The sequence below is a fragment of the Dreissena polymorpha genome, chromosome 7 (assembly GCF_020536995.1).
Source record: "Dreissena polymorpha isolate Duluth1 chromosome 7, UMN_Dpol_1.0, whole genome shotgun sequence".
Classification (NCBI taxonomy): Eukaryota; Metazoa; Mollusca; class Bivalvia; order Myida; family Dreissenidae; genus Dreissena; species Dreissena polymorpha.
The window spans coordinates 72,120,024-72,138,660 of NC_068361.1; the positions used below are offsets into that span (position 1 = coordinate 72,120,024).

Genomic DNA, 18,637 nt, shown 5'->3' on the forward strand with positions numbered 1-18,637 from the left:
GACAGAATTACATAATGACGGACAGACAGGCCAAAAACAATAAACCCCCGATCTTTCAATCCGGGGGCATACTAATGGTTACAATAAAACAGCATATTTATTTAAACTAAAATGTCTACATCAAAAAAAAGTTAACATAGAACATAAATAAAATAATTTGATTCTTCTGGGGCTCGAACCTTGGGCCTCTCACATGTGAAGCGAGCGTGTAACCACTACACTACGGAACCGCTTGAAAAATCACATTCTTACTAAGATATTAATAAGTGACTGTAGTGTAACGGTTATCAATAAAGCAATACACCGTGTAATCGCTGTCGTCTTGTTAAATTGAAGAAAATACGCGTTAAACGAAACTCGAACAGCAAAAGTCTGCGCTATTGTTTGAAAAACCACAAAATAAATATATTTTGATTATGTTCTGTTTTTATACAAAACCAGAAAGTATCACCGGTATGCGTATTTGCCCAGTCCCTGTGATCTTTTATTATTGCCCAGTCCCTGTGATCAGTTATTAATTAAAAAAAAAAGCTTTGCATTATTTGCAATAAATGTTGTAGTAAATGTAATAGGCATAAATGCAGTACTTATTTACACTAATGTACACAAAAAATCACCACTGTGCAAGATATTCTGACAACAAAAATATATACATTGATTCGTAAAACAACTTCTCCACCCATAAGCGAAAAAAAAACGTATTACATACGAGTCGCCGCACTTCAGTGCGACGCCAATCATATTTATTAAATGTGCAGCGGATACATAAAGGATGTGGCACGAGTTGTTATAGCATACCATATTTTATTAAACGAGTTCAGGAATTGTGTTAGTAAGCGAGCCTTTGGCGAGCTTACTAACGAATTTCCTAGACGAGTTTAATAAAATATGGTATGATATGACAACGAGTGTCAGATCTTTTTTATCACATGCTAAGTGAGCAAATTAAATAAATATTAACGCATATGATAAATCCCGAATGTTGTTTACATTTCTTGTCGTCATTTGATGTTGCAACGTCATTTCAGCAAATAACAAAATGCGATTGGTCAATAAACGAAAACTAAGCCAATGAAAACGCTTAAAAAGTATATTACACATGTGTAAGATAAAAAAATATGTAATGGTTATATTACATGGGAAACAGGGTATGGCACGTGATAAAATTCCATCCTTTATGATCAAACACCCATTAAGATGATTAAGCTGTGAAAGTTTGAGCGAAATCGGACAAGAAGTTAAAGACAATCAGAGTAGACACATTTTATGCATATGTAATATATAATTGTGAATAGTGGAAACCAAGAAAAACCACAATAATTCTCCAAACTAATGTTGCAGCCAAATTGTGTATGATCATCTACACATTAAGGTAATTCAGATGTGAATATTATGCGAAATCAATTCAAGAGAAGGAGCTTCGGGGCGATCTCACGTATGTAGGTACGGACGGAAAAGTGCAATACTTATTGCCTACCCATTTCTGGGAAAACAACGATATGTTATAAAACATTTATTTTGCCTTATGTGTCGTTGTTAATTGTATTATAGTTTTATAATTTGCACTATCCTATGCTGTTTGACAGAAGTTACAAACCATTCTAAATTTATAAATATATAAACTGGTCCCTTTAACTTACATCACTAAGTCTTGTACATGCTATGATGGCTGAAGGATCATGTTGTAAGTATTGTGGGTCAGCCAGGAGCGTGGACAGTGTCTTGAAATAGTCCTGCAAGTCAGCATCTGTAACCTTGCAGTCGGATGTGTGTCGAACATCTCGGCCAATCTGACGGACCTATGAAAAAACAAATCATGATAAATAGACAAGTATTATATTCGAATTTTAAAGCGAGTATGTAGAATGTTAATGTCGACATTTCTCTCTCACAATCTTATAAGCTTATCAATATGATTTATGCATGTTAATAAAGTTTATGAAAAATAAAGGACCATCAATGAAATAAAGTATACTGCAGTATACTGTATACAGCAAAATTAACGCCGATACCGACACGTTTATTATTACAAACCAAAGCGCGTCTACGTGTCGTATGAACAAATATGCGACAGCTAATGGGCATTTCCGAATAGAGAACAATTCTTGTGCACATGAAGGAGTTTTTTACGTTAACAATTATTGCAATTTAATTAAACATAAATTATTTAATGGTACTACTTTTTCTAAATTGTTGTGTTTGTGTTTGATGTTTTATAAGTTTTGAAAACAAGTATAAATATCGTAAATACTCGCTTTGATGTACACATACTTGAAATGACAAGTGTGCGTTAATGCAGTATTTAGAAAGTCATACAATAGAAGTTAATGAAATATGCAACAGCTTTTATGAAATACTCTTTAATGTTCGCAAACACATTCAGATATGAGTGAAACAAATAGACACAATACTGTTTAAACACTTAACTCGTGCTTTGTATTACCTTTTCTAGTGGACATTGCTTATCAGGCGGTGGAGGTGATAAGCATAAGGGGGAGAGACATGTCTGGAAATGTAGGCAATTCAACACGATGCTTATCACACCATTATAGTCCAATTCCTGGACCGAGGAAATGCTGCTATATCCGTCCGGAGGGAGGTAGCATTTGCCTATTTCCCAATCATTAAGTGCCCACTGTTCCGCACGAGTGTTCCTCCAGGAAGGTTTACCATATCTGTGGTGTAATATGATATTATCTTTTACATTGTCACATATTGGGCATGGCTGCGGTTTCTGTGATTTGTGAAAAGGACAATAATTCCGTTTCCTGTTGTTACAATATGGGTTTGTCGGACATTGTATGAGGTTTTCAATTGGGCATTTTCCACAACTTTTACCAACAACGGTGTGTACTTTCTGTAATTCTGCGCACAGAAAGTTAGTGAGTCCTTCCTTCGTAACATTAAGTCCTATGTACGCTTTGAACCAATTATTGGTCTCCTTGTCGCCGATCAGGTGTGTGTTAGCGGCCATACTGCACCACTAGCATGTACTGGTGACTTTATTAATGGACAAGCATAAACACAACATACATTCCTTGATATGTTTCATTCATCTTGTCAACATAGACTCCGATTATATGGCCTTTTTAGTGGAATTCATCATCTACAATAAAAAACGTCCATGAACAAAACTCATAAATCTGATTATGATTATAACTGTTTAACATACATTGTTTATATACATGCTATTGGTGCATAAAGTTTATCTTTTTACTCAGATATACTGGCTGACTGTAAACATATGAGCTCTGCTTCATGAAATCCTGTCATGACAGTACGATGAGATTAGTCGAGATTGGCATTTTGACGCCACATATAATATTGCCTCTGCATTTGAGACGCTCATTAGACAAAGCTGTTTTGAATCAAGCCGATTTATAAGAAAGCCTTTGTGTTGCTATTTGAAACCAAAAAAAGTACACACTTATCTAAAGGACGTTTATTTCGGATTTCGTGGATTTTTTTCCGGCAGACTTTGTGTTTGAACGATGATTTAAACTAAGTCACTAATCAGTCGCTTGTTGCAAGTATCATAGTCTAGAGGTAGATTTGGTTAAATTTAAAAAAAAAGTATTGGTTTAGTAGAAAATCGGTAAATGTGAACGTTCTTTTCCGCCAAAAACATGTCTAAATTTTTTTGTGAGTACAAGTATTTGTTTTATTGTAAACCAAGTTTTAATGCTAGTCTGTTATTATCAGTACTGGTATGTTTTTCAAATGTTGAAAAAGTTTAGCTATATTTGCTTTTAAAAAAGTTGAAATTTGGGATTTCAACATGATTTATAACAAGAGCACCGCATAACGGGTTCCACGCTCGGCTGCAAAAGCTTGTCAGATTTTTGTATTTTTTCAGAGGTCACAGTGACCTTGACCTTTGACCTAGTGACCCAACAAGAGATGTGTTTGTCAGAAACACAATGCCCCCTACTGCGCCGCATTGAAATAAAATTTATATTTATCATTTAGCAGGTATAGAAATCATCTCCCTTTAAAGGTTATTACTTCTCTTGAAATTTGTCCAATCCAACCGGGGGGGGGGGGATCTCACAGTCAATTATGACCATGTCAGACATCACTGACAACACTGACAACCAAGGCCTGTGGTTTAAAAGAGATCATCATGTATCTGTGGACGTAAATCCACAGGTACGTAAGGAACATCAAAGAAATTATAATTATATCATTTAAAAAAACCTTTGACAAATCAATCAACTGTGAAAAGAACTTCAATTCTTGGTAAGGACATATATAATATGAGATTTATAATTATATAAATTACTTCCCTTTAAAATAATTGTCTGTAACAAATCTCTATTTTTAGTAGCAAATAATTAAAAGCCACTACCGTGACTGTAGATTCACCACTCAAAATGTGCAGCTCCATGAGGTACACATGCATGTCAAATATATAAAGTGGCTATGTTCAATATTGAATAATTATCTCCCTTTAAAGCTTATTGCTTCCCTTAAATTTGTATTTTTTTACCGTAGACCGTAAAGGATGACCTTGACCTTTAACCACAATGTGTTTGTCAGAAACACAATGCCGCTACTGCGCCGCTTTGATTTATTTAACAAAATATATACGTGGGCAGGTCAGATAACTATGTCCATTTAAAGCTTATTACTTCCCTTGATTTTGTTTTTTCGACCCCAGACCTTGAAGGATGATGTTCACCTTGAAATTGTACCACTCATAATGTGCAGCTCCATGAGATACACATGCATGCCAAATATCAAGTTGCTATCTTCAATATTTAAAAAGTTATGGCCAATTTTAAGGTTTTAGCACGACGCCTACGGCGGACGGCGGCCGACGAGCTGGCTATGACAATAGCTCGGGCTTTCTCCGAAAACAGCCTCGCTAAAAATTAGTTCGGCCCAGTTGGGGAATAAGCAAGAGGCCTGGAAATAAAATGAGTTAGGACACGGTTATTTGGAAAACAGACGACAAAATACTTAAAACATTAATTCTTAACTTCGATATGAATTTGAACCTGGAATCCAAATGCGATTCAAAATTATATTATAAAACAAACTACAGCCCACTTAAATATCGTTCAGTGTTTATGTTCACAAACCGCCATTTGGTGGCATAAGTAACCTTTATTAGATTCTTAACCTTGCTTAGACAGGTTTAAACTTAATGTATCAAGTTTTAACGATTTAATCCCGATTGTTCGACGCTAATTTTATATAAATTGATACCACCTATCATTATATTACACAAAATAAGAAATTGTGTTCAATACAATAATAATGTGAAGAAGCAGATTAATAATTCTTTGAAAGACAGCAAGAAAATTACATGTATTAATGTGAATGTGCTTGTGGCATTCACAAATAATTTGCAATTGGTTAAAGCTTTATTTACATAATTACAACTGTACACAAATGTTAATGGCAGATTTGCATGTTGATACAAATAAGCTGTCGAAATGTTCATTATATGGGACACTGTTGTAAGCCCGTTTAATATACCTGTATGGTAATTAAAGATACTGAACATATCCACAATGTGCCATTGTTTACAAATAAGGCAATAACGTTCGTTCCGAGGAATATTGTTTCGGGATGTTTTCTCAAAGGATGGACAGAAGTTCTAAATTTGTATTATGTAAATATGGAAGCTAGTAATTGGCTAAGTAGTCCAATAGAAGAGTTAAACAATCTTATTTATGTATATATATAGAATAAAACTCGTATTCCTTTACCCATATGTCATTTAATGTATAACTTTCAACTTCAGCGAACTATTAAGTCCACTTCTTGTACTTAGTTAGGCCCATAAACATACATAGTTTAAAGCATTCTAAGCTACCTGTATTGAAGGAATACTAAAGGTGTGCATTGCGCAATTATAAATCGATTAGGCCTAAGCTACTTTACATGTGATCGTGCTTCATACCTGTTTACCTGCTCCGCGGGTAATCCCAGCATGTTACTTTATTAAGAGTGCGATAAAAATACTTCGCGGGAAAACACTAAAGGTTTCCCGATGAATGCTTTTAATAGTTCTTACGCTATTTCCTCTTATGATCAAACCATATAATGCATAAATACACACAAATTAGTTCTGCATTCGCCCGTATATATTCGTTTCGTTTCGCCATTATAATACCATTATTATATAAATGAAATGCTTACTGCAGCACAGACAGTTTTCAGAAACTACTTAGAAAACGTCTTCATTTGTAATCTAGCACGACTACATGATTTAATTCTTATAACTGATACTTCTGTTGGTGAATTGTTAACATGTACATTACACAACTAGTAAACACCTGCCCTATCCGATATCTTAAAAAAGTATTTTATCAATAAACGTACCGTGTTCTTGTTCAAGAGTTGTTCCAAATAAGTGCAGCGCATAAACTGATTATGTAGGCACTAGTGAGCTGTGTGATTGTCGACCAGTGATTCAAATTACATTAGGAATACGGTAGTCACGATATTTTTTATAGTAATATAAGTCATATTTAGAATGAATTCAATAAGTATCTATATAACTCTGAAACAGACACAACTAAATACAGATTGTTCATGATAAAAAATTAATCGATGTAGGCTTCGGATTAAGCTCAATTTAATACACAACAACGGGATGAACGAATGACCAAATAAAAAAGCTAACATATTATTGCTTTCATATTCTGTACGTTTACTATTCAATTGCACCAAATTCAATCCGTTCCCGTTACACAACGATACAATTTCAAAGCATTATTGATTCCATTCATTTATTTCAGACACTGAAAACCTGGTATTGATTGCCAGATAAAAATTGTGCTCTTCCAAAAATGAAATTGAGCAAATATATAACGTCCATGTTATTAGGCGTATATTCACGGCCGTCAATCACAACCGGCCCCTCTTTTTTGCGATGCATTGATAAATTAAATGAACCAATTCTACTTCCGAGGTAGCGCTAAGGACCGTATGTTATGAAATGTCACGGATAGTTATACATAGTGCGATAGTTTTATACATGTATGTGTGTGTTTTTTTTCTCAACATATTTCGCAATATTTTGACAATCGGGCAATGTGGTGTGATTAAGCGACGATTTCTTCACCCGCAAATGTATGGAAACATACAATAACAACCCATTTGGAAACGTGATGACCTTCACAAGTTATGGCGTGGTACAAATTTTAACAGAACACCGATTTATCCCATTTTCACCGCGACATTGACGGTATAACACGTTGTGGAATATACTTGCTTGTATTCAACACTGTGGAATATACCTGTCGCGTGCACGCACTACTTTTTAAATGACGTCATGCGATATGCGCTAAAATTAGGTCGATATTGTTTGGTTCATTGATCGAATTTTAAGGTCACCTATTAGAAGAAAATGTGCATATTTTGCAGAAAAATATATATATGACATATTCACCAAAAGAAATGTTGAAATAAAATATAAAATTACACGATTTTTGTTTTATTATTTTTTATTTATATTTACTTTACCACTGAATGATTTTTCATATGAAACAAAGTCGACAAAACTTAAGCTTCAAAATTATCAACCTTCAACCTTTAAATCAAGTCATATGACATAATTTTTTGCCATCCGTATAATGAATCAGCTGATTAATGGCGTCATAAAATGACATACTTATTGCGTCATTTTCCCCATTTTTTTTGACGATTTATTATAAACGCGACTTATTTCACATGTTTTCTACATGTACTGTATGTCGACATATCTGAATTGTCAATTGATCACATTTTCCTTATTTCGTGTTATGTGCATTGTTAATAACCAAAGCATATACTTTTGACATTTAACTTAAATATTAAGAATGTACAAGCCATACACATATCGCACAGTTCATGAATAATCTGCTATGTTTGCTTTCCTATTTAATTCACGTTAGGCATAGAGCTGTGTAAAGTATAAGATGGTAAAAATAGCACCACACTGGAATTGGGAACGTCCCATTTTGTACACGGGTATTTTATACTTATTTATCTGTTGTGTACTGGAATGTTTTCCATTCTTTGTGTATTTATATATTAAATTATTTTCTCGTACAATAAGGGCATTTACCATAGATAAATAAAACATTGTGCAACTTTAAACATAATTATGTTTGTATGCAGAAATCTGCAAATGCAACCGAGTTTACCAACGGCTATTATTAGATAAACTGCTCCGGTTCATTTGAACGGCAGTAATGTAGAGTACATGACGTAGCGTGTGACGAAGAAGAAAGTTTATCGCGTTCATAAACTCATTTGAATAAAGTGATAGAATGGCATAAGGGTCTTTATTTCACAATGCTAAAATATTTATTAAAGACCCTAGATGCAAAATCGTCAATTATTGAGTTAAATGGATTATAAGATGGATTTTAAAGGATAATTAAAGGTAAGATACTAGTTCTTACGTGTTTTGATTTTTGTTTGTACTTTTGTCGTTCCCTGTTCTCGGGGAAATGATTTTAACATGGGAGCCATTGATGCATCGGATCACACACGGCATACCCATAACATTATATAAAGAACACGTTCTGCGCGTCCTTAAATTCGTCGTCCGAAGTCGGAAAACGTATTGCCCTGTATATTTTGTCAAATAAAGTGTCAGTCGCTGCTTACTCGTCAAATTTGTCAAGGTCTTCGATAGCTAAAGATACTTCAGCGTACAGTTTATTTAGTATTGACAGACCTGTACAAAGTCGCGCCAGTCAAAAATCATAAAAAGCGACATTTAAAGTTATGGTAGCCAGGACTAGGTCGTCGATGGTGTACATGTATGTTGACGTCGACAGCATTTTGTCAGGAGCAATCGCCGCCATATTGGATTTTGATCATTTTCTTTCGAAAATAAAATAAATTATAGTAAAGTTAAATCTTCTTTTCGCGGTCGTAATACTAATGTGTTAAAATTCGCATACTGCGTAAAATTGAATCTAGGCATATGGTGATATTTTTACTTGTTTTACAGTTTGTGTGTGAATTTGTTAAAGACTATTTTGCGTACCAGAACAAATACATGTATATCACTACGCATGTTTACATTTGATAGATTTTAAGCGCTTTTATGACTGAATTTAAATTTTATTGTTAAGGTTATTGGGCTATTTATGTTAAATGTCACGTTGAAAAAATCAAATGGGATAAATAGAATACTAGGATTAGCGTTGAATACAGAGAAGTTTATGTTGCTCGGCTCGAACACCGAAAGCGCTCGCCAAGGCTCGCGCTTCCGGCGTTCTAAGCCTCGCAACATAAACTTCTCTGTATTCAACGCTAACCTAGTATTCTCTTTGTGTTTCGCCTTTTTGACGAGTAAATTTTCTACTAATGTAATCGCTAACAGCGTCAAAGGATTGCTTTTGACATGTTTAAGTTGTTCCATGGACAACAAAATTGGCTTCTTCTCGATCTAATAGATAACTCGGTAATATTTTCCAAAAGAGATGGAGCCAATACCAATGAGGTGGTGCTTATGACAAAAGGTGGCGCCAAAGCACATTTTCAGCTATTTTAATTTTTGGTGCCGACCACACACTCTTTGTGTCGCATTCTAGATTGAGTGTTCGATCTTTTTTCTTACTTCGATCATTACGAAATAGAATCATAATAATTCGAAGGAATAAATTGCAGTTTCAATATAGTATAGAGTCATGATATTTGTAATAGTAATATAAGTAGATGAAACTACATTTTAAATGAATACAATTAGCATATGTATAATCCGACACAGAAACAACTGAATACAGATATTTTATGATTAAACTGAAATCACTGTATGTATTGCATTAAGCTAAATTAAATAGACAACAAAGGTGAACGAATGATCAATAAAAAGGGTTGAATATGTTATTGCTTTCATCTTGAGTTAGGTTATCATTAAACTAAATCAAATTCAATGTGTTCCCGTAACAAACGATAAAATTTAAAAGCATTATTAATGCCATTAATTTATTTCAGACACTGAAAACCTAGTATCAATTGCCAGATAAAAAGTGTGCCCTTCCAAAAAATAAAATTTAGCAAATATAGTACGTCCATTTCATAAGGCGTATATTCACGGCCGTAAATCACGGGCGGCACCTCTTTTTCGACATGCATTGATAAATTAAATGAACCAATTCTACTTCCGAGGTTGCGCTAAGGACCGTATGTTATGAACTGTCACGGATAATTCTACATAGTGACTTAGTTGTACATATGTGTATTTTTCAACGTTTTTCGCATTATTTTGACAATCGGGCAATGTGGTGAGATTTAGCGAAGATTTATTCATCCACAAATGTACAGAAACATACAATAACAACCAATTTGGAAACGTGATGACCTCGTTATGGCGTGTTACAAATTTTCACAGAACACCGATGTGTTTTGCCTGGGTGACGAGGAAATTTTATCCCAATGAAATCGCTAACAACGTCAAAGGATTGCTTTTGACATGTTTAAATTGTTTCATGGACAACAAAATTGACTTCTTGTCGATCTAATAGATAATTCGGTGTTTTTCCAAAAGAGATGGAGCCAATGCCTATGAGGTGGCGCTAATGACAGAAGGTGGCGCCAAAGCTCATTTTCAGCTATTTTAATTTTTGGTGCCGACCATACACGTTTTGTGTCGCATTCCAGATTGAGTGTTCGATCTTTTTTTTATCTCTGACTATTATGATACTGATTTCAAAATGAATGGGGATCCCTATATCCATTTACTGTCGGATTTCCATTTTCTAAAAAAAGATCAATGGAAATAGTTTCAGGTTTCCCATTAAACATATTATTCAATGCGTGTACATTAAAGCTAAAATCTATCAATACTTGGTATGTATTTCACCCTCTTAGGTCAATTAATTTGTAACAGGAACATGCTGATATATATGTATATATATATATATATATATATATATATATATATATATATATATATATATATATATATATATATATATATATATATATATAATACTAGGTTGGCGCTAAGGAAATACAATTAGTAGCCAAATTTCAGCACTACGATGACGACCCACATTATAACCTTATTTGCTCAATGAATGACATAATCATTATCATGGATCTATAGGTATCAATAATTACTGTATTAAATTTTAAATGAAGTCACATTTAAATAAATTATTTGTTCCGTGAAATCAAATAATTTCATTTTTTTTTAATTTTTCATTTATATTTATTTTCATGCACTGGCATAAAAGGTATACAATGTTAGAACTTTCAGATATGCCCCGGTCTTTGATTTGGTGGGTCTTGCGTAACTCCTATTCGCCCCCCCCCCTTCTCCCAATAATTTTTGCCGTAGTCTGGTGCTTCTTGATTCTTGAAAAATACATTTACTGCAATGTATTCTTGAATTGACATATTTTTCCATAGTTGCAATATATAATTTATTCAAACGAACCGGTAAATTTGTAAGTCTTAAATACTGCATGTACTGAGCGGCTAGGCTATATTTAGTTACACATCGTCTGTTTTTAAAAAAAGCATGCTTTGCATGCGTAGAACTTGGCAATGCAGACGACAGCAATAATTTCGCGCTCTTTCTTATAACACGGGTTCTACATGGCATACCGGAATTAATGCATAGTGAATAGTTATTATCACGTCGCTGTAGAAAAACGGTGTAAATCAGTTCTACAAATAGACATGATAAAATATACATGCACTGGATTTAATTTGTTACCGCATCAAACTATTAACGGGTTTTGTTTTTCACAACTTACTCGGCGTAAGTAAATTTACACTGCTCACCAATTGCAATTAACTTCTCATAATTAATGATTGTTTACAGTACGGTAAATAGGTGTGATGATGATGCCCGAAACCGCCTTTAATGTACTGCTTTCTTTACCGGTTTTATATCACGTATTAATGCTACAATTGTGATTCATTGTTAATAAAGCTGCGATAAACGCTTACTCTGTGACCGACGTCAATCAAAAATAATAATCGCTATATGACTCCGCCTTCATAAACATTTTCGTAACCGATTGGACGTTAAATATCACAGTTTGACGTCTGGAAAGTTACCCGAAAATTTCCCGTGATGCATCTGTCAGCATACATGACTGTGTTATGTGGCTTGAATATACGATAAGGGCATCCGGTTATCTCTTATCAGTGGACTATCTATTACCACCTGGAGCTTTTATGGCGATTACATGTGGAAATCGGTACCGAGTTGTCTTTAAAAGTAGGGAATATTATATACTTATAGAGAAATATCAGGGTTTTTTGCAATCGCCATTTTCATTTATATTTTAAACTTTAATCGCCAGCTGAAAGATTCAATCGCCTTTGGCGATTTTGGCGATCGGAAACGCTAACATAGTATAATATATATATATATATATATATATATATATATATATATATATATATATATATATATATATATATATATATATATATATATATATATATATATACAGGGGTTCTGAAATATTTTAAAAGTCTAATTGTCCACGGACAAGTTGGACCCACAAATTCACTTGTCCGTACCAAAGAAGTACTTGTCCGTACTTTTAAGATAGATAAAGGAAAAGGTCATTACTAATTAAGCAAATAATACAAGCATACACTTTTGTTAACTTCTATTTTAAATTATAAACATAGTTAACTAGAAAATTGAACAAAAAATACAAAAGATGTGCATATAATAAGATCACGTTTAAGTCACACATGATATTAGTCTTATTTATAAGACGCGCAAAGAATTTAGAGATACTTTTTATGTGGGCTAAATTCTTTGGAACTCCAAATATTACCAATATAAAAAGTAGCTTAATATTTTAGAGCGTAAACAAGTTCGACTTACATGATACATGTACCATCTCGGATATTTAATAATCTCAACATGACTAGACAATTCACTTGAAATAAAATAATCTCCGTTAATTATAAGTAAATAATTATCCGCTAATAAAGGAAACTCCTTACGAAGTTTACATTTACACACATCGGCAACGTTTCAAGCCAAGGAAAATCAATTAGCCAAGACTCAAAAAATTCTCGTTTCCGCTTGGCGTCGTGTGTTTATCATATTCATACGTGGCTTTTCTCTTCTTTTCCGACGCCGAACTGATTTTATCATTGGTCTGATTAGCGTCATGGCTAGACGTTGAAGTGGTTTTATTATATAAAAATCGAATGCAGGTCGTTAGAACATGTATGCGGGCATTTGCAATGTACGAAAAGTGTTATCGTAAAATTCTTATGCGTGATTGGCTGTTGCTATACACATGTGTACTGGTTTTTCTATTAAAACAGGGACATAGGTCCCTGATTAAAATTGTTTTCTTATGCGTGATTGGCTGTTGCTATATATACTCGTGGACTGGTTTACCACATTAAATAATTATTATCGGAAAATAACATACCTCCAGTTAAAAAAGTGTGCTAGTCCGCAGATTTATCATAAGCTATTTATATAAACTTCGTTTTTTATTTTCGAAAAATATTGAAGTTTCGTTCTCGAAACAAATTTTACCACGGAAATTTTACTTGTCCCCGGACAAGCCAGCTTTCAAAAACTGCTTGCCCGGAAGGGTAAATTGACGACTCGGACAACTCGGACAGCATATTTCAGAACCCCTGATATATATATATATATATATATATATATATATATATATATATATATATATATATATATATATATATATGAACATTAAGCATAATAGGAAACTAAAATATATTTTATAGCATCTTTGAATATCAATATGTCTAAACAAAGGCATAAACATATTTTTTTTTGCTATTTTGAACGATAATTGACTGCTAGATAACCAAAAAGTATACTTTAGATAAAATAATTACCGTTTTAATTTTCTCTTTACTTATCAAGTTAGTTCGCTAATTTCAAAATGATATATATTCAACATATTAATGTGTTAAGTACGGAATCCGGACAGTACAAATATCATTTGTCGCCGCGACTGTCGCGCAAAATAGCGTGTATCGCTTCGTGTGTCTAGTGTCGCCCTTTAAACGCGAGACACGACACACGAAGCGATACACGATATTTTTCGCTACAGTCGCGGCGACGCACGATAGTTTGCGCGTCAGTCGCGGCGACGCACGATATTTTTCGCGACAGTCGCGGCGATGCATGATAGTTTGCGCGACAGTCGCAGCGACGCACGATATATTTAACACGATATATCGCCTTTTGGGCTACCTACCCAAGGGTGATATATCGTGTTAAATATATCAAACTATCGTGAGTCGCCGCGACTGTCGCGAAAAATATCGTGCGTCGCCGCGACATTCGCGAAAAATATCTTGTATCGCTTTGTGTGTCTAGTGTCGCCCTTGATGATAGAATGGCGAGATTATAGATGGCACTATCCGGATTCCGTAGTTAAGTAACAGCATCAGGTTAAACTGTTAACTATAAAAGCATTGAGATCATTATATACTAAATAGTTTTCCTATATAATTCAATGTAAAAGCGACACTTTTAAGCGAAAATAAATCCAACATTTTGCACATAGAGACCCCCATAACCATACATTTTCTTAAAGGCCATTCTAAGCGGAATCGATTAATGCAATACAAAAATGTCATGTTCAAAGCAAGAAAGAACTTGACAAAAATCAAAATCGACTGTTTTTGCAACTTTTTTCCGGTCGTTTTCTAGTGGAATGTAACCTTTGTCAGTGCAATGTTTTACAATAGTCTCTAAGTTTATAATATTTCAGGGATTAAGTATTGAACAACTATTTATGCCCTACCACTATCTTCAGAAGATAGAACCAAAACAATAGTTTATAGTGTCAAACTTGCTTGCGAGTCAACTATGATATTTTTAAGAGAGTACAGCTCTGCATGAGACTAGTATTTAGTATACTGTAACCTGGGACGACAAATCTGCGTTGAGATTGGTAAAGGTCACAATATACTAAAAGTTTTCCTTCACACATTAAATGTAAAAGCAATAATTTTAACAAAACATAAAGTTAAACTTGTGCGCATAGAGACCCTCATAACCATACATTTTCTCGAACAGCATTCCAAGCCGAATTGATTTAAATAATAAAAAATATAGGTCACGCGATATGTAAGAAAGAACTCGACGTGAATCAAATGTCACTGTTGTACGGCCATCTATTCACCGGCTTCTCTCCAGTAGATGAGGGTTTCCCGCAATCTCTCAAAGCCTTATGTATTCCCCAAACTTCAAGCAAAAGAGTTAATTTCTGGTAAACAACAATGTTCCCATGCCACTTGCAGACAAAAATTTTCTCAAATAAAGTCATTGTAAGTGACCCTACAGAAAATCTTGTCTTCAAATAGAGTTCAGGTTTTTAGAGGGTATAGCATTGCACACCCAAAGTATATACTGTTACATATAAGAGACATTTTATTCTGAAAAAATGTGTTTTTCTTGCATAGTATTATCTTCCTATTATTGAACCAACATATTCAATTTGGCTGGTTTATCTTTCGATGGGGTCATGCTGTTTCATATTTTCAAACGCATGTGATTTAGGTCTAAATAAGGCGATTTTGAGCCTCTTAAAGCTTGAATGTCCCTTTATGATTTAAAGCTGGTGCGTTGGATATTTTCAACAAAATACCAAAACAAACCAAATAAATATGCTTGTGGTGTTTATATCGGGTGGGGACAGAATGACTATGTTAGATATTTTCACTCTTAGCAATTGTGATTATGTATTTTTGTGTATTTTTTTTAAATCCTCCCAGAAATGTCAAGTTCATATTTAACAAAAGGCCAATTTGTTCCAAGACATTAGTAAATATGAGGGACCAAATGTAATTTGAAGTGTAGAAATCAATCAGCTTCCAATTAACTGATTGTTTCACACCAATAACGTCAATTCATGACATGTAACAATGATGTGGGATGAATATATTATAATGACATCTCTATTTAAGATAAAAACAACTCAGCATGAATTAGGTCTTGATTGTAATTATACATGCTATTTGAAGGTGACGCGTGATATCTTATCTAAATAACGGTATCTACACATGTGCAGATATTTGATGTCATGGGCATACACATGCACCATTTTAATCCACACTTGGGACATCGCTTCCCAATGAGCGAATGCGTTCGTGCCTCTATCGCAAATAATTTTGTAATACCATTATCTTGCTTTAATTGATAATCCGTAATGAGGGTGCAGAATCAACGGGGTTTACACAAGGGTTAGAGAGAATGTAAACACACCGTTAAGAACTTCATTTTTAAAATATCCTAAGTTATTGAAATACATTTGCGAAAATTTTTAGCGCATATAATACAGTTTTTCTGGCAGTTTGTGCCGATATCTTAAGTTGAAAAAATAAATCCTTGAATAGGACTGAAATCTTTGACAAATGTTCACGTTGCGTGAAGCATAATCGTGCAGTATACATGGCATTTTTGAACAAGAACACAGGACTATTAAATAAAGTAATTATGATGTATTTCACAGTGCCATAAGCAGTATAAAAATATTTCCTTTATGCACTAGTTGAATTTCTTAAGAAAATGTGTTTTAAAAAGTTATTTGGAAAGAAGCAACACTTACCGATGTGTTTCTATACATTTACGTTTAATTGGGAACCAACAAAGACACGTGAACCTGCATCCTGGTTATTTATGAACAAACAAATCACGTTTTTTCGTGTGTTTTTTTATATTTTTTTCAGCGTACATTTAAACTTTATTACGAACATATAAGAAAGACATAGTTGGGAAATATAGAGAGCATAAGTGGAGCTATTTAAGTTTATGTAAGGCTCAAGTGTTGTTCTTATTGAAAAATTGTATCGTTCATTTAAGATTTATGAATTTGGTAAATTTTGAGAACACACACAAACTCAATTACAGGCTATGGACTCTAAATTCCCTGTTATACGTAAATTAAATGATAATTTAAAAATAGTTACATACAAACGCTGATGTGTATTTTTCAATTAAAAATAATCTGATATCTTACACCTTTTTCTAATGAATAGCTCCGGTGCTGGTTAATTTCAAACCACCTAATTCATTTCCGGCACGGGTGTGTTGTATAAGCTTGAAAGCGATAATTGAAAGATATCAATAAGAACACTTAAAGTTTAAACTTAACTAGAAACATACTTTTAATACAAATTTGCTTCTACCTGAAATTTTACAGAGTTTCGCATAAATATAAATATAAATATGTCCGGACCAGTTTAATTTAAAATCAAAAACTTCATTTCGTCGAAAGATCTTATATAACCTTTAAAGCGAAATATTCATAAATAAATAGAACAGGTTTAGACAAACAAAGAACTGTACTATTTAATAAAGTATTGAATCTTACAATATTTCATACCGAGTATCTCCGGAACTACATTTATATAAAGAAATAATACAGGTATAAACAAAGGCAGATATCTACTGTATAATAAAATAGTCTACCTCGGCCTTAAATCTTTCAAAGTTTCACAATTAATATCTCCGGCACAATTTAAGCTGAAATCACAAAGTTTACTTCAGACTAGATATTGCTATAACCTTAATAATTATTCTTGAAAAATTACCTTCCATAAAGAAAACAATACATTCTAGGCAAGAGCATTATTAAAAGATTTACTTAAAAAAGCTAACACAGCCTCGCACATTACATGTTGTCACTGAATATTCTTGCAGAGACATATATTTTATATATAAATATCATGTGTATTTCTTATTTAACTTCTATTGATTAACGATGTATACGTATCGAAACTTTGTTCCATGCTCAATTGTTTTCTACTAAGCGAAATCATTAACAAGTGCTGTCAGAGGACAGCGCGCTATTCGAGTGCTTTACAGTATAACGTAAGCCATCATGGAGAGGGGGTCTAATGTGGGTGTGTGGTCATTTAAAAGATGATATTTCAAAAAAAAAGAAAAACAAGAAAAAAACAAATGGGGTGGGATTCTGGGGTGGGGCGTGGGGGATGGTTTGGGTGGAGTCCATTGTGGTATGTCAGGTAAGTGTTGTTTTATCAAAGTATGAATCAAATGTGATCATTAATAAAGAAGTTATGGCAATTTAAGCAAAATGTATTAATTTGACATTAAGAGTTAAGGTCATTCAAAGGTCAAGGTCAAATTCAACTTACCAGGTACAGTAACATCATGATTGTAAGAAAGTATTTGAAGTTTGAAAGCAATAGCATTGATTCTTCAAAAGAAAAGTGGATCTAAACACAAAATTTAACAAAATATTCAAAGTAGCAAAGACAAAAAAGGGCCATAATTCCGTTAAAAAGCCAACCAGAGTTATGAAACTTGCCGTGTACAGTCCCCTTATGATAATTAGCGAGTTTGTTAATTCTAAAAAGCAATAGCTATGATACTTTAGAAGTAAAATGGACCAAAACACAAAACCTAACCAAATGTTCAATTATCTAAGTATAAAAGGGGCCATATTTCTGTCAAAATGCTTGATACTGTTGTCTGATCTTGTTTATACATTGGGGTCATGTTGGTAAAGAAGTATGCAAAATATGAAAGCAATATGTCAAAGGACATAGGAAATATTTGAGGTGGTACACAAACTTTAACATAGATTTATCAATAATATGCATATTCTAAGTGAAAAAAGGGCCATAATTCTTACAAAATACTTAATACAGTTGTCTGCTCTTGTTCATAGATTGGGGTCATGTT

The 18,637-nt window shown here is 33.6% G+C and overlaps 1 protein-coding gene across 1 annotated transcript in view; it reads right to left on the reverse strand.

Moving 5' to 3' along the window:
- The window catches only part of LOC127837318 (uncharacterized), a 43,756-nt gene extending 40,657 nt beyond the window's left edge, over positions 1-3,099 (reverse strand). The window contains exons 1-2 of the mRNA XM_052364279.1: positions 2,444-3,099; positions 1,641-1,799 (exon numbers count right to left, since the gene is read on the reverse strand). Coding sequence (XP_052220239.1) covers positions 1,641-1,799; positions 2,444-2,974 — 690 coding nt within the window. The 5' untranslated portion in view covers positions 2,975-3,099. The remainder of the gene's footprint in view (positions 1-1,640; positions 1,800-2,443) is intronic.
- Positions 3,100-18,637: the final 15,538 nt, after the last annotated feature.